Source organism: Lupinus angustifolius, chromosome LG15, assembly GCF_001865875.1.
Source record: "Lupinus angustifolius cultivar Tanjil chromosome LG15, LupAngTanjil_v1.0, whole genome shotgun sequence".
Lineage (NCBI taxonomy): Eukaryota > Viridiplantae > Streptophyta > Magnoliopsida > Fabales > Fabaceae > Lupinus > Lupinus angustifolius.
In genome coordinates, this window is record NC_032023.1 from 16604764 (window position 1) to 16630914 (window position 26151).

Consider the following 26151-nt stretch of genomic DNA (forward strand, 5'->3'; position numbering starts at 1 on the left):
TTCTTATAATTTATATACCTTAACAAAAGAACTAGCCATTGTATTGATATTTGGACAAACATATATAAGCAAGATAATTTGTTCTTAATATATTTGATAAATCATTTCTCAAGTCTCAACTATATCTTCAGTTGGGATATCATTGTTGAGCAAGATCCTTGGCTTTCCCATGCTGAAATTCAACACTTTTGCATTCATATTATACTTGATTTCCCCATCATATAACATCTTCCTTATATAGTGCTCTATGTCTGAACCAATCAGCCTAAGAGTGTATTCTGTCAATGGAGCACCCTGCTTTGTACAATCAATTGTTACTATTTCACCATAAAGAACAACCTTCAGCAAAATTAATTGAACACATAATATAATCAATCTCTTCTAGTAACTTATACTATTCTAGTTTAGCTTAGTAACTTATACTATTCTAGTAACTTATCATAATTATGAACAATTGTGCAAATATTGCAGTTGCAAAAGACAACTAAAACCACATATTACAACCTTAATTGCAATTATACACTGCCATTTAAATCATAGCCTATAATCTATCCTTACAGCCTATAAATATTTACATCCATTTTTAAGTTCAACATGTCTTCATCAAATTGTTTTAAGTTTTTGATTATGTTGAATTCTAATATAATATCAAAACTTTGGTGACCAAATAATCTAATTCAACTCTTACCATCTCATTCTTACAAGTAAAAGTCAAATCTAAACACAATATAACATTATCCATACTTTAAGCCCAAATTAAGCAATTGAATATTGAGTGGTTTGTTTAAGGAAAGTACCTCATAGTGATCTACAAGCTCTTGGAAGTAAGAATAAACCTGATTACAGGTCTCAGAATTCCACACAAACTCATTAGTTGGATCAAGAATAAGGGTCAGTTTATCCATCTGAGTTTGATCAAATTCACAAGTTTCTGGATCAATATATGCAGCATAGATCCTAACATGGCGTGTAGCAGAACTTAGCCATTGCCCTCCATATTCTCTGCTCATGTTTTTGCTTTTCACATTCCATTGTGGTTCCACTGGCCTTAGTGGTGTTCCTTTTGCCTTCACTTTCTCACTACTTTCTACTTGTTGCTCTTCTTGTTCTTGCACATTTTCTGCTTCTTTAATATCTGTTTGTTGCTGAGCTGAAATGAAAAATGCTCTCTTGTTTCTCAGTAACTCTCTTTTTGCTCCTGCCCAATTACCTAACATGGATAACTTGGTTGAAACCATGTAGGAGCAACTTGTTGCCATGACTAAATTCTTGTCCTAGGGTAAGGAATAGAAACTTTTAGTTTTTGGTTGCTTTTAATACCAAGGATTTAGAAGAGGGTATTATTAGTTTCTTATACTATGGATAAGATTTGTTATATAAGTGGATTGAAATATATGTGGTAAGAGAAGAAAGAAAAGTCCATTATAAGAATCTTTTGCCTATGAAAAGTCCAAAAATATAAAAGAAGACTTGAGTCTCATCCTCTAAAAAATAAAAGAAAGAAATGAAACATACAAAAAAAGAAGACCCTACATTATTTCATTGAGAATTGTCTTGAGTCTCTCACCACTTGCCTAAGTAATGAGAACTGTTGTTCATTATGAGAACCGGCTTGATAAGTTAATCCAGATTATCAACCTCTTAATTTTTGAAACACAATTCTCTCATTTTGATAGAGATATGCGAATTGATTCTCTCGTATTAATTCGTAGTTCTTTTGCGAACTAGTTCCCAGTCAGGAATGAACCAGATTTTTACCTACAATTTAAGTAAAAGAAAAGAATAATAATTGATATTGTTCACTCGCTTACATAAATGAGTTACAACTTTACAATAACACAAAAGAATTTTATCCTTGAACATTTCTCCTATGGTGAAACAAAAGTTGATTCAAACATACTAGAAACGACTATGTAGAGAGTTATACTCATATTTGATAGGATAACATACCATATACTACATGAATAAGGATCCTCTTCATTAATGGAGAGGCAAGTACATGATTTTACATGTGTTTCTAATGACAAAAGTGTTATTATATTGTATATAAAAAGATAAAAATATCTTATCATATTATTGCTTATTTTGTTTTTTGTGGTACTTACCTCTTCATTATGGAGATGATCTTTACTCATACTACATACCCGCACTCGTACCAAGGAGAACCACATATCAAGTGATTATCCTCTTATCATTGTCACACAATCTTGCTAATTCATATGATTGATCATCACTTTCTGAAACTCCTTCATCATCTTCAAAGCTGATAAGGTCAGCAATTTCTCAAGAGCATTAATGTGAGTGAGTTCTCCTTGGATTAGATATAGAACAAAACCTTATGTGTCAACCTTATGAACTTTCAGAAACTTAGTACAAACAGCAACTTTTATATAAGGTATTGACAATTAGTTAGCATAAATAATCTATATTATTAGCTTATATCCTATTACATTTTTTAAATAAAAAATGTTTTTGTTTCAAGTTAATTTACATTTAATATTCATATTATAACATTTTAGATTAGAGACAGAGAAAAGTTTATGACAACTCACCTACACAATCAATCTTTTCAACAAATAAATTTTATGTTAATATTTTAATAAAAAAAACAATTATGCATGGTACGACTGAAGAAGGTTCATAATATATATAATTCAATTATTGTATTTATTATTCATCAAATTTAATTTAAAATGGAATTTAATATGCCGACACCCATTCTTTCAGATCATAGTCGCGTAGACTTGTTTAGTGGTTTCTATATTCAGTTTCATTTTGCTGTCACTATTTTTTTGTCTTTTTTTTCTTCTGCAAATCCAAAAAAGCCTTCTTTTTTGTTTATGCCAAATCCCCACATTTCCAAATCCTTAAAGCTTTCTTCTTTTCTTCTTCTTTCCAACTTTTCTGCTTCTAGGTATCTCTCTTTCTCTCTCTCCTCAACCGTTTCATAACTGCTTTATGCTTATGTTGTGTTCTCTAACTTGTGTTTCTTGGGTTTGTCCAACTTAGTCTTTTATTAAAGTTTTCTACTTTCAGCATCATAACTGAATTGATTGTGTGTTTTGGACTCTGAATCTCTAATCCTAGAAATGGATATTTGTTTAACTATCCCATTATTGGAGTAATTGATATCTTCCAGTTTCCAATTTATGGAGTTGCATGTAATTTTTTTAAGTTGGGATGATATCATTTCATATTTCATATTTCAATCTTTGGCTTTAGTTTTTCTATACTATATACATCAGTGTTGACTTATGACTTTTGTTGGCTTCTATCATAAGCTGTCTCTTGTTACATTTGTTAAGTTGTTAATTAATTTAGATTTTAGAGTGATCAGTGAAATATGGTTTCCCTTTTCTAAACCTTATCTCATATCATCACTTATTGATTCACACATAATTTTTTTTTGTAACTTCTAACCTTCAGATAAAAATATCTTATCATATTATTGCTTATTTTGTTTTTTGTGGTACTTACCTCTTCATTATGGAGATGATCTTTACTCATACTACATACCCGCACTCGTACCAAGGAGAACCACATATCAAGTGATTATCCTCTTATCATTGTCACACAATCTTGCTAATTCATATGATTGATCATCACTTTCTGAAACTCCTTCATCATCTTCAAAGCTGATAAGGTCAGCAATTTCTCAAGAGCATTAATGTGAGTGAGTTCTCCTTGGATTAGATATAGAACAAAACCTTATGTGTCAACCTTATGAACTTTCAGAAACTTAGTACAAACAGCAACTTTTATATAAGGTATTGACAATTAGTTAGCATAAATAATCTATATTATTAGCTTATATCCTATTACATTTTTTAAATAAAAAATGTTTTTGTTTCAAGTTAATTTACATTTAATATTCATATTATAACATTTTAGATTAGAGACAGAGAAAAGTTTATGACAACTCACCTACACAATCAATCTTTTCAACAAATAAATTTTATGTTAATATTTTAATAAAAAAAACAATTATGCATGGTACGACTGAAGAAGGTTCATAATATATATAATTCAATTATTGTATTTATTATTCATCAAATTTAATTTAAAATGGAATTTAATATGCCGACACCCATTCTTTCAGATCATAGTCGCGTAGACTTGTTTAGTGGTTTCTATATTCAGTTTCATTTTGCTGTCACTATTTTTTTGTCTTTTTTTTCTTCTGCAAATCCAAAAAAGCCTTCTTTTTTGTTTATGCCAAATCCCCACATTTCCAAATCCTTAAAGCTTTCTTCTTTTCTTCTTCTTTCCAACTTTTCTGCTTCTAGGTATCTCTCTTTCTCTCTCTCCTCAACCGTTTCATAACTGCTTTATGCTTATGTTGTGTTCTCTAACTTGTGTTTCTTGGGTTTGTCCAACTTAGTCTTTTATTAAAGTTTTCTACTTTCAGCATCATAACTGAATTGATTGTGTGTTTTGGACTCTGAATCTCTAATCCTAGAAATGGATATTTGTTTAACTATCCCATTATTGGAGTAATTGATATCTTCCAGTTTCCAATTTATGGAGTTGCATGTAATTTTTTTAAGTTGGGATGATATCATTTCATATTTCATATTTCAATCTTTGGCTTTAGTTTTTCTATACTATATACATCAGTGTTGACTTATGACTTTTGTTGGCTTCTATCATAAGCTGTCTCTTGTTACATTTGTTAAGTTGTTAATTAATTTAGATTTTAGAGTGATCAGTGAAATATGGTTTCCCTTTTCTAAACCTTATCTCATATCATCACTTATTGATTCACACATAATTTTTTTTTGTAACTTCTAACCTTCTATACTAGAATTTTAGTAATAATTGAAGTTATTGCTTACTGACAAATTGGATATCATTGTTTATCATCACTTATTGAACCACACATTATATTTTTTGTTTGTAATTTATAAGCTTCTGTACAATAATTTTTGTGATAATATAAGTTGGTACTTGATGGCAATTTGGATATCATTGTTTTGCAGATCTTAATGTTATGTATGATTTCTGGTGTTGGTGTGATGCTGCTTAACTTTTAGCTATACCTGCAACTTCCTAAGAGGGCTGATAAGAAAATGCAGTTATATCATCATCCGTTTGATTTGGACAGCCAGAAGGTGAGACTTGCGTTGGAAGAGAAAGGAATCGATTATACATCATATCATGCCAATCCGGTAACTGGGAAGAATTTGGACTCCTCATTCTTCAAGATGAATCCTAGTGGAAGACTCCCAGTTTTTCAAAATGGCTCTCACATCATTTACAAGACGATTGATATAATTCAGTATGTTCTCTTCACAATTTTTCATCATTCCGTTATTGCTGACTTGAATAAATGTGTGTACGATACACTATTAGAAGTTAACATAAGAATATAATAGATTTATGCAACATTAGAAGCTCACCTAAGTACAAATTCAAAACTGAAAGTTTTTATTTTCCGAACTCTAAAGCTAAATCAATTCCATTGAAGCAGCCTATTGTATATGCACTATGAATAGTAGAGCAGTTCTTTCTGGTTTCTTGATAAAGCTTAATCATCGTGCTTTCTACTATCCAATAATGAAGATCAGTTCGTGTTTGGATTTACCTATAAATGCTTTTGTTAGAAGATGGTTTATAGTGAAATTGAATTTCAGGTATATCGAAAGAATTGCTGAGGTCTCCTCAGGGTCTGAGACTATCAGTACCAGTGGCAGGGAAGTGACAGAATGGATGCAGAAGATACAAGAGTGGGAACCCAAGTATTTTTCCCTATTACATATACCAGAGAAACACCGAGTTTATGTTTCCAAGTTTATAAGGCGGGTGGTGATTGCTCGTATGGCGGAGTCTCCTGAATTAGCAGGTGCTTACCATAAGAAGTTAAGAGAAGTCTATCAGACTGAAGAAAAATTGAAAGACACAGATGTTTTGAGAAGGAGCAAGGAGCATTTGGTTAGACTTCTTGATGAAGCGGAGAGGCAGCTGAGTGAAACACGTTATTTAGCAGGTGAACAGTTTAGCATGGCTGATTCGATGTTCACTCCATTGTTGGCTCGATTAGTTCTCTTGGATTTAGAGGGCGAGTACATAACTAGTAGACCGAACATCGTTAAGTACTGGTTTATGGTTCAGCAGAGGCCCAGTTATAAGAAGGTGATTGGTAAGCATTTTGATGGTTGGAGAAAGCATAAAACTTTATTGAAAACATGGTGCTTTGTTTGTATTAGAAGTTTTCTGAAGAGGTACTAATGAAGCAAATATATATTACTCATTGTTTGCTAAAGGAGGTTGAATAAGTGAACATATGAAAGGGCTTTGTGCGTTGTAGATAAGGAGGATTTGTGATAGACCTTGTTCTTTTATTTTCACGTTGTATTCTCTCTTGAGAAGGGGGGATTCTTTTTCTTTCTCCCTTGAGTAACGGTGATGCTAGGTTCTGGGCATAGGTGGATTGGTTTCTCCTGATTTGTTCTGGGATGTGATATATGTCAATGGTTTGTTTGTAGGCATGATTTATCATAGAACTTTATAGTGTTGTTTGATCTATGTAGCCGATGCGAAAAAGACTTGGTTATTGTAGGATGAGATGGAAGGGTAATGGGGGATGCATGTTAGAGTGACTACTCTCTATTAACATCTCTGGACTCAGTACTGAATATTCATGGTTTCCATCTGAATTCTTATGTCAAAAGAGAGAAAAGAAAGAGGAAAATTTGTGTTCCTTCTATCAATTAACGATTTCTGCACAATGTTTTGTTGACTGATGTTGGAAAAGTGTTTTCCTGTGAGGGATTGCTGCTTGTTATGTGTACACTAATTTTGTGTTTGATATTTGTATATTCGATAAGGAACTAGTGACTCTGGATTTCTGTCTCTTGAACAGATCTCTCCTGTGTTATACATTTTTTTCTTGCTTTGCTGATATGGTTGACATAGTAGTCCAGGAACCATTCTAGGACTACAAATTTGATTTGACCGGAATCTTCTTGGTTTTGTTTGGCTCTTTAGATGAAGAAGTCCGATGAGTGGAGAATCATGATAAGAACAGTTGCCTTTATGGGCATTGGGCAATGTTGCCTTCAAACTTTGATTTTCAAACTCAATGATTCTACCCACAATAGAATTTGAGAAGCACGTTAGAATTATAATTAATACCTTGTTGAATGTAGTTTTATTATAATTTAATTATGTTTTTGTTTACCTTGATTTGATGACTATTAAAATGATCAGAGTCAACATATCAAACATAATTATAGATAAGAGAAGGTTTGCAATGGAAGAGTATTAATAGTACAGACTGCTTTGATGTATAAACTGCCCCATCAGCAAATAGAAGCATGTCAACCCAATTTGTTGAGACATTCAAAGGGATAATTTTGAAGATTTAGAACCATAGGACCAACTTTAATAATGTACATAACAGATCTTTATAAGTTCAGATAAAGAATGAGATTGAAACCACATTTATAGACATAATAAGGACATCAATGTCATTATTTTTATATAATTTGTCAAAATAGACAATGAATAAAATCTCTTAATTCACACAAGACAAAATATTCATAAGTCAAGAGACACCTACCTCTTCAAGTTTTGGGTGGACTAAGAGAAGAGGAATGCTGTAATTGAATGTGATCTTCATTGAATAATATTTTTTCCTGACAATGAATTTGATAACACTATAAAAAGAGAAAACAAAAATAACTCCTTTTCCTTTGACCAATATTGGTTTCTACTGGTGTGCAAGCTAATTAAATATTATTGCCACCTTTCTCATCTCTACGGACTACATCCTCTGAATATGTGCCTTTTGGTTGTTTTGGTACATCATCTCCTACACCTATACTGCAGATATCACCACTTGAGTTGTTCAACTTCACATCACATTTCCACGCATTCCTCCTAAACCATGGTCGATATATTTTCGAATTATTCCATTCCTGCTGTCTAAAGTACTCTGATCCCAAATCATGGGAGTCGCCCTTCAATCGTTTAGAAATGTGTTCATTGTCCTCGCATGGAACGTTCGTGTCTTCAGAGTTAGCACCAGTTGTGTTGGGAACCATATCATCTGCAGAATAAATAACTGGACCACTGCTATCACACTGTCTAACTTTAGCTGGCTGATCAATTGACATAGCATTAGTAGAACTGGAAGGATGGAAGTTTTTCTCATCACGTGGATATGAGGGTAATGGAGGAAATGGTTTGAAAGTCATGCCAGGTGCAGTGACCCAACTCTCTGTGATTTCAGCATGAGGTGTTCCATATTGGTGGACAACAGACAATGGCATTCCATATAAGACAGGCAAGCCAGAGTTAAACTTCTCCTTTGGATGAACAATGACTGTATTGAAGGAAAATCCAGTATGGCATGCATTTCGCGAAGCAGGATCACCTGAGTTCAGTGGAGCAGGTAATGAACCTGCTGGACATGGGAACCCTGGTGGAACATCCTCCTGAATGTTCTGGTCTCCATGAATAGAGCCACTAACAACAATGGGATATGAGTTCGTCTCTGCCGGTTGATCCCATCGAGTTTTGCGCTTACGTTTTTTAATCCCTTTGTTTTCAGTCCCATCGTGAGATAATGGAGAGCAGCCCTCCTGGGGACCTGCATCTACTGAAGTTGTCACAGGCGTTGGCGGCTGAAGACGATCAATTGCCTCTGTAGGTCTTAAATCCTGCTCATGCCTATGGTTGTGTGATGATGAATATCTGTTATGGTTGAAGCTTCTATGAGATTCCACCCTATTACCATCCCTGTCCATATGATGTTTTCTGGCAGGCCTAGGAATCCATGTGTCTCGGAAGCTTCGAGCAATTTGATGGACCTACATATCCAAACAAAAAATTGTAAACATTCAAAGACTCATCTTTACACAAAAACAGATGCTAAGAGTCTTAATGTCATACTTTTGGAGGGTAACCTGACTAAGCTAACATAAATACACAATGGTCACAAACAAGATAGTATAAGACATACCTTTTTGTCATCATGCTCTGTTAAAGACAGCATCGATTCCCTAAAACTGAACATAAAAACAACTATTAGTAAAAAATAGAAGCATAGAGAGCAGCAGAACAATTTCATAAAAGTTATAAGGAAGACAAGTGTGTAGTTAATAAGTACATAGTTCCTTCAAGTCAGAAAGAATGCAAAAAAGTTGAAGATTGAGAGGAAGGAAAAACTTAAGTCCACTCAAGATTTAAGACAAACAAACTTCGGAAGTACCAAAAAGTTCCAGTTGATTCCAACAACAAACAAGTGACATAAGGGTCAATAGAATGAAACAAAATTCATGCATGTATACCAAGAAAATCTTCCATCCTAATATGAAGAATACATCGCTGAGATTAACATTCTTTTAATATTAAAATATTTCAAGGACCGAAGGAACAATATACTTTTTGCTAACGATCAAAACATGTCACATTAATGTATTGCCTTTGCTTACTCTTACAAGTGTTGTTGTAGGAGTAAACTATCTAAAATTTATTTGTAAGAGATACAGAATCTTCCAGCTATATGCAATATCTTTAGTCATTATACTTAGAATCAGCTTGAGATACTAATATATTAAGGGCAAGCAACGGCCAACCCTTTTAATTATACCAGAATCAAGGCCAACCCTTTTAATTATACCAGAATCAAGGCCAAACCATAAATCATCTAGTCCATCCTCCCTCCTACAGAACATTCAGAACTGGAAAATGATAACAAGGCATATCTCATGCTTCTAGGCACACCTTTTTTATTTGATAGCTTGTGTCAATCATACTAGCCCAAATTAGAAAGCCATAAGTTACTACTTGTTACCTAATTCAGTGTTATTAGACAACCAAACTTTCTATAATTTAACATTTTCTTATAAATTCTCCAGTGAACTTCAGGAAAAGAAATAAAAGTTGAAATTTTCTGACCTCTCCATTCCATGACAAGGGGGCCCACTATTGATATGTTCAAGTGTCAATATCTTGCCTTCCGCTAGGTACTCTAAGACCTGCAAAAGAAAGTTGATTAAGCACACACCCTGTATTCCCTTAATACTCACTTCACTTGAAGAAAGAGAAACAAGAATAAACAGCATCATACCACAGACATATATATGCACTCAATTCAACAATATTAGCATGTCAAGACAAATATTGTTTCCAACTGCTAATCAAAACCTTCCCATTTTAGTATCATAAGCTAATCACACACTCCTTAGATACAAAAACATATATTAATCAGGGGGGTCTATGAAATTAGAAGGTACATTTAGTTGCTTTGTGCTTTCCTCCTCTTAAAATTCTAGAAACAAAAATGCTTTATTTTTGCTCTATATATATCTGACCTCAGAATTAGAGTGAGTCCAAACAGTTGTTGCCTATTATAAAATTATACTGTAAGGATAAAAAGCAAGTCAACAGTTGAAATTCACAACATAGGCTCTATAATTTCAGCTTACAGCAGACAATACATTATTTAATATTTATTCAATGACATGCAGAAATTTAAAATAATGGATTGAAATATAAATAACCTGTTAGCAGAAATGTAGATAAACAAACAACTAAAATATGAGTAAATTGCCATCTAAGAACCTTAAGAAGCTTTCGTAGTATTGGTATTTTTTTGAAGTCCTGCCTGTACTGCTTCATTATTTTGTGTAACATCTGTAAACCTGAAAGACAGTTATAGTATTTCAAACACAGCCAAAGGTGTGATGATGAGTTCACACTTCCAAATATAAGGACAGAAATGGGATTGCATAAAGCATGTAAGATTACCATTTTTGTTAATTATATCATTCAGCACTGTTCTAGATTTTGTTTTCAGAAGGGCGTCAAGGATCATGGAAAGATCTCGATTACTGCAACCAAAGTTCAAACTTTCTTCACTAAGTATTTCTTTATCCATAAAAGCACAAATAACCTAATGCATGCAAAATGAGGGGGAAAAACAGTAAACTAATGAAGAAATAAAGAGGCAAGGAAGAGAGGACCTTTGAATTGCTTCACCATTGCTCCTATCACCCAATGCCACAGTGAGAAGCAAAAGTTTCAAGTAGCGTTTGGTGGCATCCTGTTACAAGAGGGATGGGGTCAAATGGTGAAAACTGAAAACCATAAAACTGCCCAGGTAGCAAACCTAAAGGCATTTAGGAGCAAGGAGCAAAATTAAAGAAAGCCAGAAAGGCAATGATAAGAACACATTAACTATTTCTGATAATCTACTATCATAATAAACTTAAATAAGACTATCTTTATAATATCATTTTAACGATAGAGTACTTACTTTTCTTTTGCTTACTCCCCCATCTCCATCCAGCAACTCATTAAGTTTCTCCTGAACTGCAGGTAGTGAAAGGGTTTATCCATTATCACAGGTTTTTATGCAATAACCATGTTACCAAAATAAATTAGGATGACTAACCTGCTTCAAACCGGCCATTGGAAGTTCCTTCAACTGCTTTTTTTAGTTTGAAAGATGACACCTGGGATTGGTTGGCAATCACAGCTTTGAGGCCATTTGGAGGATTAGCACAAATCTTACCCTTTTTAACAGAAACACTTCGTTTAGGAGCCTTCACATGCAGATGTGATTCCCTATTACTACCAGTAGGATTTGGTAGCACTTTGCTGACAGTGGTAAGGGATGTAGAGTCTAGTTCTTGAGTATGAGACTTATTGTTTGCAAGATCTGATCCCATTGCATATCCTGGTTGTATATCAGGCATGGGTTTGTCTTTTAGATCCTCCATTTGTTGAGAAATGTCTTGTGCATGGACAGAAGGCGGTAAACAGTCCTTTGAGACATCCATTTTGGATGATCTATGCATCAGGGAAACAGCAGAAGTAGGGTTCACATAACTCTCTTTCTCTGGAATATTATCTACATCTATAGAAGTTGTAGACTTGTTCAATAGATAGCTCTCTTTTAACACATGCTTAGCAGACTGGGTCACACTGTTTTTTATTTCACCGTCCTCAGTAAGCATCACAGGTTCTGGGAATTCATCATCTGAATCACCTTGAACTATCAGTTCGTCATCAAGTGGATCACCACCACCTATATAACCTCGACAATGAGGAGAGCCGCAGTAGCATTTTTTGGCAGCAGCGCCAAAAACCCTTACATAGTTGTAATCAAATGTCACTTCTTCATCCTGGGGAAGGTCGTGGAAGAAAGTTCAGGTTGGCACAGAATAATACTTACACATGCTGTTAGCTCAAAGAAAACATCTAACGATTATGTTTCAGATTCCACTCATAAAGCATGGAAGTAGGAGCTCCAGGTATTCCATACTAGCAACAGAAGTTATCTATCCTTCTCCGCCCATTTTTTTTTACTTCACTACTAATCTCTTTAAAGTTTAAAGAAACCATATAGAGAATCTAAATGTTTCATCAACTAAAATGTTCCCAAAAATTCTCGATTGGCAAGAATTTGACATGGAACTGCAAAAATTTAATCTAAGAAACAAACACTGTTCTTCAGAACATGGATACTAACTAGCATAGTTCCAGGAAAAACAATATATATAATATCTACAAGAAAAAAATACAAGATGGAATGTGCAAACAACTTGATTCTACAAGAAAATTAAAAAAGAGAGAGAAATGCAAAAACCATCAATAACCCAGCTCTATGTTCAATTAAGCATTTATATAAGTGTGCCAGGCTCAAATGTCAAATGTTTCTATATTTCATCTGGAGAGACTGAAGGCCAGCCAAACCAAATGTTTTCACATTTATGATTTTATGGTCTGAAAACAAGTGAACAGATTAACTTCTTCCACCATAGTAAATAATCATACTTCAATACATAATATGGACACAGATAACTAAATTGAAGTTAGTGTTTCAAAAACTTCAACTAATAATCAATTTGAAACAGAACAGCAAAGAAAATTCCTCAACACAAAAATACAAGATCTAATAGAAATAACCAAGAAATATAGGCATGAAAATAATATGTGGAGGCTGCAAGCATACCTGCTTAATATCCTTCATTGCAAACAGTCCAATACAGATTTCCCCATTCACCATCCACTGTTCAGAAAAGGGATGGAACATGAGGTCAACTGATGACAGATAACAGAATAATTCTGGATTCTAGGCACACTAATACGTACAAAATGTCATTAAGGATGTACTCTAGAAAAGCATACATCCACGTTCCATATTGTAAGCATGATAATGAACATATAACTATATATTAATATGCATGCAATAAGTAAATCTGGTGCACACATGAACGCTAAAATCCAAAATACAGCTCCAAATAAAAACACCATAAATACAATAAGCTTCTTAAATATCATAAAAAATTACCACAACAAAAAAGTAATAATATATTCACCTTTTCTGTCCGACAATTAGGATCACAACTATGATTAATGAAACGCCCCACATTTCCCTTTGCACTTGCATCTATCACCTAAATATAAACAAATGTAAATATCAAAGTAGAGTAAGTTCCAAAAACATGATAAAATAACAGTGACAACAAAATTTTTGTTCAAACAAGACAAGGATGTTTACATTGATGCAAATAATTATGTTACATAACACACTATCAAGCACAAACAAGTACTTAACACAGCTATAAGTAACCAAAAAAATTTCCTTTTGTAGAAAACAAATAAAGTTGTTTACGTTATGGCATGCATAAATAGTTCAAATTCATACCTCACTGCCATTCAAGGTCATAAAATAGAAATGCCTATGACCCTTCATTGCATACTCTCTTTGCCGGGCATCATAAGCATGTGCATCAAGCACCTGTTTTTGAACCATAAATTAGATATCATTTACATAAAGGTCAATGATATGCATAAGCTGTGCATCACCTATGAATACATATATAAATATATTGAATCAAAGCCCCAAGCAAAATAACAGTGCAAATGCTAATTCTATAAGACAACATAATCCAATAAATATAGAATCCAATCTGCTTAGAATACTCCATTTGTTAGATCTATTTGTTACGCCGACCTGTGGACATATGCCATCAGGTTGACTGGATCTATGAGGTACAAAGCATCCTAGCTGACTGCCTCTATCATTATTATGATTCAAATTTCAAAAAAGAAACAGAAAGCACATGTTCTGTACTGACAGTCTCTCACATGAGCAACTGCATTAGAGATCAATCCAATATTCTTTGGCTTCAGCTCAGTTAATGGCTTAATATTCATGGCTATGCAATTTGCAATTCCAACTGCAAAGAACTACATAAAAATTTCTCCTTATTATCATCGATGGATATTGACCTATCCAACTCAAACTAAATTGGCCCACCTACCTACTTATTGATAACACATCAATTGTTTAGCAACATTGTCAGATAATATCTTTTTCTGCATCCAAAAGAAAGATAGGCCAATGAGGTTCGACAAACAATATTTTAGAACAAAAAAGAAACAGAGAAGAGAGGAAGAAAAAAGTAATTGGAATGCACCTACGACTTTGTTAAAGGTAATGCTAATTATTTTTCTTTCTTCTCCTAAATTTCAGCTAAAGTACACAATCAAACCACAAACATAATTGCAAAATTGTGAAATTCATCCCCCGAAGTCAGTATTTCACATATCATAATAAACTAATGTTAACCAGCATGGGATAATAAAATTAAAAAGCAAGAAAACTATTGTCTGTTACCTCTCCAACGTATTCAATAAGAAACTGGCCTTCAGCAATATCCTCTAGTGCCTTCAGTCCATAACCCTTTTTCCCACATTTAAACCAGTTCAGGCTGGCATACTTGCGCTTTTGGAACTGAAATCAAATTTGGACTACCATCATGCTCTGAGAAAAAGAAATACTAGTATATTTGCAGAAGAGAAATAGATAGCTTATAAACCTGTTGATTGGAACAATGATCCCCACATGGGCAGGTTCCATGCACACATTCAATGTTAAGAATCCGGTTTAGACATTCATCCCCACAGCCCAACTTGCCTTCTTGAGGTGGCTTGCAATGACAGACCATTATCTGATATAAGTTCAGAGGTTCACTGAATAAGGGATGTAAAACTGATGTGCAAATTTGCGAATTCGAAAAAGCTTAACTGAAACTTAAGTGTTTATCCCTCGTGATTAAATATAAATCTTGGTTAAAGTGTAAATTAAAACAATCAGACTGATGTGAAGTGTAAAAGGAGAAAGACATACATCACAAATGGACTAATGGTTTATGCAAAGAATACAATTCCCTATATCATTAATACAAAATAGTACAGAACAATAATTTATCACATTCTCTGCAGAGCACAACTATATAGTATATACAAGTAAAAAGATTTCAAGTCAGATTCAGGCATTTGTATCAGTGGGCACAGTTTATTTCAGTTCAGCCTAGCATTGAAACTAACTGAGATGGAAATGGAGTTTGGTCTTACAAATCAAACTGTTCTATTTTTGTATGAGAAAAACAAAACTACATGAAAATAGTTTTTTGGGTTTAGTTAACCGGTTCTGTGTTAACCAGTTCTGCAAAACATTGTCAAAAGTCATCTATCAAGAGCAGTGCTACTATCGAAGCAATGTTGAGACTGAAACGCTAGAGTCTGCAGCAGCAGAAGCAATGGATTCCGACCGCAAATCCAATCTCCCCGTCTCCATTAGCAAATAGCTCTCATCACTTTTGTTGCTGTCATGCCCTCTTCCTCTGTTGTCGAAGAAGAATCCCATATACTCAATGACAATGGTGTTTTCAATGTCACTATCTAGAGGTTGAGGAAACTTGAGGCTGAATCCCATAGAGGATCGTAAGAAGAGCAGGAGATGCTCAAGATGTCAATTTGCTTGAACTGCAAATAACTGAAATTTTGAAGAATTGCAGATTTTCTGTGTTCATGAACTGTGCCACTTCAAATGCAGAGATACAAAACTGAGGATAACTTGTTGGGGTTAATAGAGAGATGCAAAGATGTGGGGCTTAGGGTTCCCAAATTGTGAATTTAATTTTAAAACTAGTGTTGTGTGGTTTCACTAATTTTTTCTTATTTGAGATTATATTTTGGTTTAGTTATTTCCAACAAAAATTGGATTAGAAAATGATTGGCCAAACCATTTTTAAAAAACAAAAGTGGTTCAGTTACTGAACTGTTTTGAAATAATTCAGCCCTTCATGATGCAACTCAGTTTGGTTCACAGATTGGTCAGGTGCATATCAGTTTTTTGCACACCCCAGGGCTTATATGTGCCCTCCATGCTGCTGAATTCGGATTCAAGTGGACTGCCATTATCAAATTTCACATTGGTTTTAGGAAAAAAATATTGTTAAAACGAAGGAATCCTCCTGGAACAAAACAAAATTGCACACATCCACAAGAAAGAAAGAAAGAAAGTCTGAGAAGGAAACCAGCATGGCCACATTTCACATTTAGTACATACATGATTACATGCTAATACAACAAGATCACATGTATACTAAAAGAACAATATCCAACTGAATCAAATAATGTAATATGATCATCAAATGTAACAAGTAAAAAAACTAGAACGGTATGGGACCTCATCAATAGTCTGAGTTTTATGGCTACGATGCAGAAACTCATTGGTAGAAATACAGGAAAAAGTTGACTTCTGGGAAACTGAAAATTCATAAGGTGAAATAATCGTCAATAAATAAAGATTACATGACATTCCCAAAACAATCTAGCGTCAAGCTTAATCTTGTTTGATTTTTTTAAAATTACAGCAAATATTAAATACCCGATGGCTGTCGATATTCCAATAGCTTATAATTTTTGGAGTCATCATAAGCATCTTCTTCATCTGATATTCCCAACTCAGCATTAATCTCTGCATTTGACATTTCCTGAGGGATAGCGCAATCAGCAAAGGTTTTATCCCCGTTGTCCTTACATGTCCTTTCAAAGAAAAAAACACATGACAAGATATGAGTTATCAAAAGAAACTAGCAATAATATGAAGTCATGAACAAGGTATTTTCCTTATGTACCTCAATTACGTAGAGACTTAAGAAAGGATTGAAATCATGAGATAATTAACTACAAAAAATTAAGACTAATACATTGAAAAATGCAAATAGAACTCAGATAATAACGGCATCTATTTCTGAACTAACCCAACATACAAACACATGTTTATATCATGTTCTGCATCTCCACATTCTATTGAAGAACTATAGAAAACTAAAGATTGGCATGAATGAAACATGGTATACCAGGTGTCATTTGTTTCATTAATTAAGTCTGCAAGAACAGCTGGAATGCGTCGCCATTTGTGACAATCATCACAACGCACCCATGCATTACGTGGTGATAGACGCTGCTCTCCTATACCAGCACCAGGTATCATGTCCAAGTTAGATACATTGACTGATACTCTGTTTTCACCAGCATTAACTTCTCCAACAGCATCCAACTTGTGATTTCCAACATCTACTCCTGTGACATCGAAAAAATAATATTTAAATTTGATTGCTCAAAGTGTATAATGATTAATGAACACATACGACAAAAATATACCAGCTAAGTAGATTTAGATAATATGAAAGACACAATCTGTCAAAGAAGAATAAAAAAGGCAAAGAATAACATCACATAATAATGCAGTCTATCTGAAAAACTAAATGCTACCTGTGGGTGGGTGATCTTCCACTTCACACTTAACTTTAGACAAGACACCTTTTCCCTTGACTTCATTCTTATTGGTTGACTTTTTTTGTTTCTCATTGCATCTATAAGTAGTTTTTTTCTTGCTCGTTGAGACAGAAGCTTTAGATTTGGTCTTGCTAACTTTAATAGGGGTAAGACTTCTAGGAAGTTTTCGCCCCAAAGATTTTGTAGGAGATAGCAAGTTCTCAGAACCCTGAGATTCTGAAAACTCATGCTCAACTGGTCGGTTGCAAGTTGTCTTAACTTCCACCTCAACTTTCAAAGTCTCAGCAGAGTCTCCTAGTTCAATCTCTCCAGAAAAGAGCGATGGTTCTGTGGACAAATCTTTACAGCTTACAGATTCCCTTGAAGCATTTATCTCAGTGGAAGTAGGCAATTCTAACGAGCAAAGAGCAGCACTGAATTTCTTCTTACGTCTGGGGTTCTTTGAATTCTTAGCTCTATTATTCTTAGCTCCATCTTCAGATATACAATCACTTGAACAAATAAGCATGTCTTTCTTCTCCCCTCGCTTGGTGATGGTAACATCCAAATTAGAGCTGAACTCTTTACAAGAACCTAAAACAGCATGATATAAATCTTCTTCGTGTCCTTCTCCAGCCTGATCTTCTGGAATTGTATTGATAACTTCTGAGTCAGGCGAAGTTCCAGGATCCATTCCCTTATTATTGGTTGGCTCAATCAATGATTCAACCTCTATCTTTGGAGCAACCAAAAGACACGGTTCCTCTGCATCCCCTTCTGACTTCTCTGTTATCGAGGTACTTCCTGAGTGGCTATTTTTAGTTTGTCCATTTAGAACAATAGAATCTGTCTCCGGCTCATTTTTAAAAGATTCTGACTTGCCTAAAGCAGCCACTTCACAAATTTTCCCTTCAGCATTGTCTGCTACTTTCGGTGAACCCGAACCACACCCCAAGTGGGAAGTAGAAGCCAAAGCATCTACAGCCTCTGGAATCAAAACATCTGAGCGACTTAAATCAATTCCTTTCCCAATCTTCACCCTCAACCGGAAACGAGTAGTTGAAGCAGAACATTTCTGCACTGAATCCGATGAACTAGAATTTGCACCACTTTTAATCACTTCGCAACTTTGACGTTTTCTTTTAGCTTTGCCCAATTCTTGGCTCATGGCTTCACTGGCCCCAAGCTCATTATCTTGCTCAAAAAACTGTTGAATGTTCACAAGCAATCCCCACATAGAGGAACGAGCTGGTTTGGAGATACAACTTCTTTTCTTTCTAGAAGCCTCTAACATACAACCACCTAGATGCATTGCATTGGAGTTGTTCTTGCCTCTTCTAGAAGCATTTTTGGATTGTGTCTTACGACCAAGTTTTGTACTTCGACTATTCCTTTGAGAAGGAAGCCGTGTTCGTTCAGCAGTACAATCAATTTCGACAATATCTGTATGTCCAGGATTGTTGACAGCATTATTATTGATGGAAACATTATCACCATTAGGAAGCGAATCAGGGACATCCTTTGAAGAGCTACTAGTGATTATAACAACAGAGGGCTGACCTGGTTCAGGATAAAATGGTTTTCTAAGGGTACAGATGACAGTTTCCTCTGACGGGCAATTCTTCAATTCACAAAAACTATCTTCTATTTGACATATACTATTATTCATTTTATTCCCCTGACCCAACAGGGTAGGCTCACAACGTGATTCAACTACAGGTGAATTCCCTCCTGAGGAGACTTTGGTGAAGTGTTTGTGCTTCCTTGCATATGAATCAATAATGTCATTTTCTATATCAGCAAAAGCTTTAACCTTTTCTTCACTATCCCAATCCTCACAATCTTTCTGATCACATTGCTGATCACTTGTGCTCTCTACCTCTGTATATAATGCATGTGATGACACTTCCATAAATTGTGAGGGAGAAACCTGCTTGCATGCATCAGCTTCCCTCCCACCAGAATCATCACATTTTTCCACAACATTTGACATCGGATCTGCAATTCTGAAAACGTCATCCAGGTCATTTTGTTGGTTGCGATCAACTAGCAAGTGAGCAATAGATTCTGATTTCAAGGACATTTCAAAATGACTGAAAACAGACACACAATTGGAAGCATCATCAAGTAAATCAACACCGCTGTTTCTCGCTTCTGCGAGTGCTGAATCCTCTCCTTCTAAGGGTAATATATTGCTCTTATCATCCTTATGCTCATTCTGTTGAGCACAATGTTCCGGCAAGCCAATCACAGTTATGGACTCTGATGGAATGTCCAAGTGGCCTTCATCTTGGAAATTTCCTTCTGGATACAACCCACCACTATTTAGACCAGAAACTTCAACATTCTCACAACACGGCCCGGATTGATTTTGACAATCATCTTCTGAGGTATTCTCCAATAGCAACTTATCAGCATTTTTACATTCACTCACCAATTGATCCCCTGATCCCTCAGAAACATTAACAAAGCTTGCAGACTCCACATGGCCCTCTACAGCCGAACCCATACAATAATCCATCAGACCAGAGACATCAACATTAGAGTCCAGCTCATTGCAAGCTTCTTTTGAGCATGTCTGCTGCAAAGGAACACACTGCACCAGTAACTCTGAGCACAAATGATTCTCAGCAACAGACCCACCTGAGAGATCATCAACCATAGCCGAAGTCCCACACGAGCCCATCTCAATTTAACAACAAATCATTCAAAAATCCACGTCACTACCACTAAACCATCACTGTGTGCCACAGTACCAGAGTTTCTGATTAATCAAAACTGAACTTCAAAAAAAACATCAATCACCAAATCAAGTTCAATGTATCATATAACTCGATATCTTATCTTTAAACACTAAATTCATTCAATATAACCTTCAATTAAAGGAAACTAAGCAACCCTACCTACACTTAAAAATAACAGCACGGAACGAAAACCCTAGAAAGCAGCATTATCATGAGGCCTTCCGCATAAGATAGGAAAACATAAAATATAAATAAATAAAAACTCCTTCCATAAATTCTTCAAAAAATGCAGAATGTGAACACAGATTCCAAGGTGCCAATAAAAACGCTAATGAGATATATCGAAATTTCGAGATAATTTTGTATTTATAAAAATCTAAACTTCAAAAGCAAATAGTAGAGATATAGATACCTTGCTGCTGAAGAGGGGTGAAAGAGATTGAGGATAACGAAGTTTGCGATTAATTTTGTTTTCAAGAGTGATTTTGTGAAAGATAAAAATAATAAAAATGAAATTTTTTTTCCTGAGAGAAAATTGGGTGTGCGTCGCGCGAGAGGGAAGAGAGAAGATGATGATGATGGTTGGTGAAGAAGTGTTTTTATTTTTTGTCAACAAAAACAAATAAACGGTTTTAGGTTATGTTGATTGTTGATCTTTGGACCCTTTTACCCCACGCGGTTCATCCAAAGGACACATGTCCCATAACCATCACATGCATTATTTTCCACAATAATTTACATTTTTATTATATTATCTATGATTTATATTTAATTATTATTTATTTTAAATAAAAATAAATAAATGATATAATAGATATGAATGAATCTTTACGTTATTAATAGTACATGAATATTATATTTTTTAAAGAATAATTATATACTCTAACAAAATAATTGTATAAGAGGGATTATAATGCCCTTATATTAGTATTAAAAAAATCATCTTATAAATCTTCCAAAACATATGATATAATCATATATATGAGTTGTAAACCAATAATTAATAAGCAAAGTATTATTATTTTATTATTACTTTTCTTATGGTGAAAGAGAATTTTTAAGATGATTCATACGAGAATATAAAATGATTCTTAGGGTCTATTTGCTTGTAAAAAATGTTTTTTATTTCTATTTCTTGTTTTCATTTTCTAAAAATAATTTTTATTTTCGTGTTTTCATTCCTCAAAACATGTTTTTACCATAATTTTCATTCCCAAAATTATTCACTCTAAACTTCACAAAATATAATAATTACTCTTACAAATAATTCAATTATAAATTTTAATCACTAAAATAATCAAGCCTATTATTTTATAGAATATCTTCATAATTTATAATTGAATTTTCTTTTTCCAACGGATTTTATGTCAACAATAAATTGAACACCTTCAATTATTGGACTTGGTCATTAGATATCACAAAGACGTGTGAAATGTCATAACGAGCATCATGCACTTGTGGTACTCACCGAAAAGTTAAAGTAAACTAATAACATAAAAGTGTTTATTATTTAATTCGGGTTGCGGTAACTTCAATAAGTGATAATTTTCACCTCAAAATCATATATTACCATACTTATCATCAAACTATTTAAGCAATAAGAGAGATGAGTGAAACATTCCATGAATGATTTTGATATTTTATTGATTATTTGAAAGAGTAATTGAAAAATATATTATGTTCATTCCATCTCTTTTATATGAAAGGTTTTGCACATAAATTAAGAATTAATAAATAATATAAAAATTTGATATCCTTTGACTAAAATAACTAAATTTAATATATATTGAAGACTGAATAAAAGATAATCCAATAAATGGATATGAATAAGATATGTAATAAATAGGGATATAGTTTGAAAATAAAATATAGATGTATATTAAGTTTCTAGAACATTAAAAGATTTAAAATAACATGAAAAAATTAAAACATCAAAATATATACATCGAGTAGAGTAACAAAATTGTTAAAAATTTCAAAAAATATCACTACTTCATTATTGAAAATTACATTTTTTTCATTTTTAGGATTTCCGAAAATATAGCTCATATTTTTTGAAATATATAATTAGAATAACAATGCAAACATATTTTCATCATCATTTTTTATTTCATTAAAAATGGAAATAGTAAATAGGGAAGGCAAACACACTATTTTTCTATTTTAATCAGGATATTTCTTCACTTATAAAGAATAGTAGTTTATTTCCTAATATGCATCTCTCTTTCAAAATATGGCTCATAGAAATGGAATATGACACATTGTGTCATATGATAATTTATGGATTAATGAACAATATCGTTGATCAAAAAAGTGTGTTACTTCATATATTATTATATGTGATTGGTTGAAAAATGATAATTAAGTAATTTTTTAATTAATTATAATTAATGTGACCTTACACTAGTGAAGTAGCTTTTTGTTAATAATAAAAATAATTATATAATTTTGTGGAATAGTTTTGATTAATTAAAAATAATAATTTAATTTTGTATTAAGGTATAGGAAAATAGGAGGGCACTTATACTCTAAGTTGTTTATCCATTTTTGTAAGTGTTTTAAAAAGAAGTACAAATAAAAATGTAAAATGCAAAATAGTAAAATGATATATTTGTCTCATCTTTTGAGTAATAAAAAAATAGGCAAAGTATATTTCAAAATGAAGTTCACTTTTTTATATGTTAAGTATATCATTTATTAATTCATGCTTACTTTTAAAAAAAATCATATATTTAAAGAATCGATGTCCAATATTGACTTTTTTATATTTTTTAATTAATGTCTATATCATCATATAAATTTTCGAGATTATTATATAATTTTTCATGACAGAATAAAGGGAGGTACTATTATATGGAGTAAATAGTTAAACAAATTGTAAATAAACAGCTTAAAACTACCAACGCGTGTTGGTTCAAGTGATATATGTTTGATTCCTCTTAAGCAAAATTTTGGGTTCGAGTTTTGTTGATGAAAAATGTTCGCTGAGAGAGTTAACCTCACATACTTGTGGATGTTCCCGACTCGGATAAGATTGCCTCCGGTGCCAAGATACATGTGGGGAAACAAAAAAACTGTGTAAAACTTCTTTATTAATGTGTAATTAAAAATAGAGTAAATTATAGAGGAAAATATATGTGCATTGACATTGTATGACTTTTATACATTGTCACTATATAATTTGTGACGTGTAATTACGTTAAACAAAATATGGTATATTGTTGAGATAAATCCAAATAGTATAAATAAATACTATTTCATTATTTTTGGTTCGTTACAATATAATATAGGAGTTATCTAAACAATATAATCTTTAGAATTATTGTTGTATTTTGTAACTAATCAAAAATATTGAAGAATCATTGGCTTTTATATTGTTTAGATTTGTCTCGACAATATATAATATTGTGTTTGCCTTAATTACATTCATCATTTTTTATGAAAATCATACTTATTTCTCGTACATAGGTAGTCAGTATAATGTATATATAGGGGTGAGCATTGGTCGGTTGGGACGGGTTAAGACTTGTTCTTACTCGGCCCTAAATGTTGATCGAATCATTTTTTTGAATTCAGAATCGACACTAGATCCAAAGCTAACTCGACCCTAAATATCAGTCGGTTCAACCTTTAAATCTGATCCGAAATGATATATTTAGATATATATATATATTATTAATCATGTATATTTAGATATATATATATATATTATTAATCATGTATATTATTAATCAATATTATTTATTACTATGAATTTGTAATCATAAAAAATGATATATTTAGATATATATATATATATATATTATTAATCATGTATATATGATGAAAAATTAAAGAATCAATGATACTTTCGACCAAAATGGTATCATTATTTTGTACACATTTAAGTAGAAACACATACAAATATGATGATTGACTAGTTATGAGACAGGTCAGATCATGCTTGATCTTTACCCCGTTCTAATTGGCCGAATATATTTTTTGAACACGAACTCAACCCTAGACCTGATCAGATTGAACCTACTCGGACCCGATTATGACTTGGACGTGCCAGGTGAGCCGGTAGGGCAAGGTACCGATCACCCTATGTATGTATATAAGGGTAGTTTGTGTAGCTACAAAAAAGTATAAATAATTTGTATTATTTTACTAAAACTCAGATGATACCAGTATAATTTACTAAAAAAATACTTGCCAAATCAATGTGTAATTAATTGATTTAATTAATAATTAATATATGAAAACGTTAAATAATAAGTCTGAATCCTCTCCAATAGAAAGGTCAATAATACATAAGGATTATGATATGTGTAGAAAAATAAATTAATGGTCTAAATTTTAAAATGAAATTTAATTTAATTAAAAAAAACAGCAAAATAGCATTGAAACAAATAGTGTAGATAAGGAATGAGAAAACTCTTCCCCACTGCCTTCCTCTCCTTTTGCCACGACCGCTGACGGTTGCAAAGAGTATAGATTTTAGGTTTTCCCTAATTTGTTTTGTTATTCAATCCCTAATTTTGTAATTTTGGATATGCTTGATTAACTATACATCAGTGAATTTGCTTATGAGCACAATGGAGGAAGGCAATGGGGAAGGGTTTTTTCCTTCCTTATCTACACTGTTTTTTTCTATGCTATTTTGCTGTTATTTAAAAAAATTAATTTCAAGGTAAAATATGGACCATTAATTTATTTGTGTACATATGTCATGATCTGTATCTAATATTTGTCTACCCATTATTAGAGATAATTCAAACTTTTAAATAATATATATTTTTTGGTACTACTAATGGTATCTCTCACCATATGTGTAATGAACTAATCTATTTGAGGTTGTGTGGTCGCCTCTCCCAACAAGTGTCATTCCTAATATGGAATCATTGAACTTTTAGTCATCATGAGATCTAACGAAACTTTATACCATTAGACCAACACATTGTTGGTAAATAATGTACTAAGGATGTTTGTTAAGGAGTGTATAAAAACTAGATTCAATATTTTTTTGGTTTCTCACTTCGCACTGGGGGCAATCTTGTCCGAACCGAAAATATCCACAAGTGTGGGGTTAAGGGAATCAAATATGTACCACTTGAACCAACACTCATTGGTAAACTAGATTCAATATGAAATAAAAAGGATAAATTTATCTTAATAAAAATGATAAATTATATTGGAAAACTAAAAACATGTAATCTAATATGTCTGAGAAAAATGTATGCATTGAAAGTGTATAATAAGTTCTATACATTCTCACTTTATTATTTATCATTCATATTTAATCATTATTGATAGTTCAAAAAAAGTAATCTAAGTAATAATGAGTGAAGTAATAATTGTATATCCGAGAAATTAATGTGGTTCAACAATTTGCCTACGTCCACGGTTGAAGAGAACACTCAATATCACTCTCACTCAAGTATATCTTAAACACTAAAATATTCCTCACAATATTAGAACAAGAGAAGAAGAGAGAATATGCACTAAGGCTAGAATATTAGTGTGTCTTACAATGACTTGGAGCATTCCTATTATAGCTAAAGCCTTGAAGATTGTATGACCAAAAGTAAAGATGCTTCACCATAATATCTTCTTCTCATTGGCTAGAAAAAAGGTTCCACTATAGCCACTCATTTTACTTGGTCCAAGAAGGTTTCACCATAGCCACTTCTTTCGCCACATCATTCTCTTTTTCTTTTAGGTCAATATTTAATACATAAATATTACACTCTATCTTAAATGTATCATTTTCATTTACCTATCATTCTCCCATTTTTATCCATTAACATTTAACAGTAGTTTTGGTACCAAGCTAGGAAGG

At 33.0% G+C, this 26151-nt stretch overlaps 3 protein-coding genes across 5 annotated transcripts; 1 reads left to right on the forward strand and 2 right to left on the reverse strand.

Moving 5' to 3' along the window:
- Positions 1-1351, reverse strand: LOC109327314 (NAD(P)H-quinone oxidoreductase subunit M, chloroplastic). Its single transcript, XM_019560402.1, has 2 exons — positions 798-1351; positions 1-294 (listed from the first exon to the last, which is right to left on the reverse strand). Exons 1-2 carry the CDS (start codon positions 1257-1259, stop codon positions 109-111), a joined length of 648 nt encoding a protein of 215 aa, XP_019415947.1. The 5' UTR covers positions 1260-1351; the 3' UTR covers positions 1-108.
- Positions 2769-6384, forward strand: LOC109328073 (glutathione S-transferase TCHQD-like). 2 transcript variants are annotated; one of them, XM_019561333.1, is made up of 3 exons: positions 2769-2914; positions 4980-5278; positions 5634-6384. In XM_019561333.1, the coding sequence occupies exons 2-3, from the start codon at positions 5070-5072 to the stop codon at positions 6226-6228; spliced, it is 804 nt and encodes a 267-aa protein (XP_019416878.1). In that variant the 5' UTR covers positions 2769-2914; positions 4980-5069; the 3' UTR covers positions 6229-6384. The 2 variants fall into 2 exon arrangements, with proteins under 2 accessions (XP_019416878.1, XP_019416876.1); XM_019561331.1 differs by lacking the exon at positions 2769-2914 and adding an exon at positions 4141-4286.
- Positions 7427-20942, reverse strand: LOC109328072 (histone-lysine N-methyltransferase ASHH2-like). 2 transcript variants are annotated; one of them, XM_019561329.1, is made up of 18 exons: positions 20743-20942; positions 17584-20364; positions 17169-17391; positions 16694-16851; positions 16493-16572; positions 14838-14969; positions 14636-14752; positions 13661-13753; positions 13332-13409; positions 12965-13021; positions 11402-12134; positions 11264-11319; positions 10971-11050; positions 10756-10838; positions 10570-10649; positions 9904-9983; positions 8966-9011; positions 7427-8813 (listed from the first exon to the last, which is right to left on the reverse strand). In XM_019561329.1, the coding sequence occupies exons 2-18, from the start codon at positions 20270-20272 to the stop codon at positions 7731-7733; spliced, it is 5868 nt and encodes a 1955-aa protein (XP_019416874.1). In that variant the 5' UTR covers positions 20273-20364; positions 20743-20942; the 3' UTR covers positions 7427-7730. The 2 variants fall into 2 exon arrangements, with proteins under 2 accessions (XP_019416874.1, XP_019416875.1); XM_019561330.1 differs by having other exon boundaries at positions 17584-20369.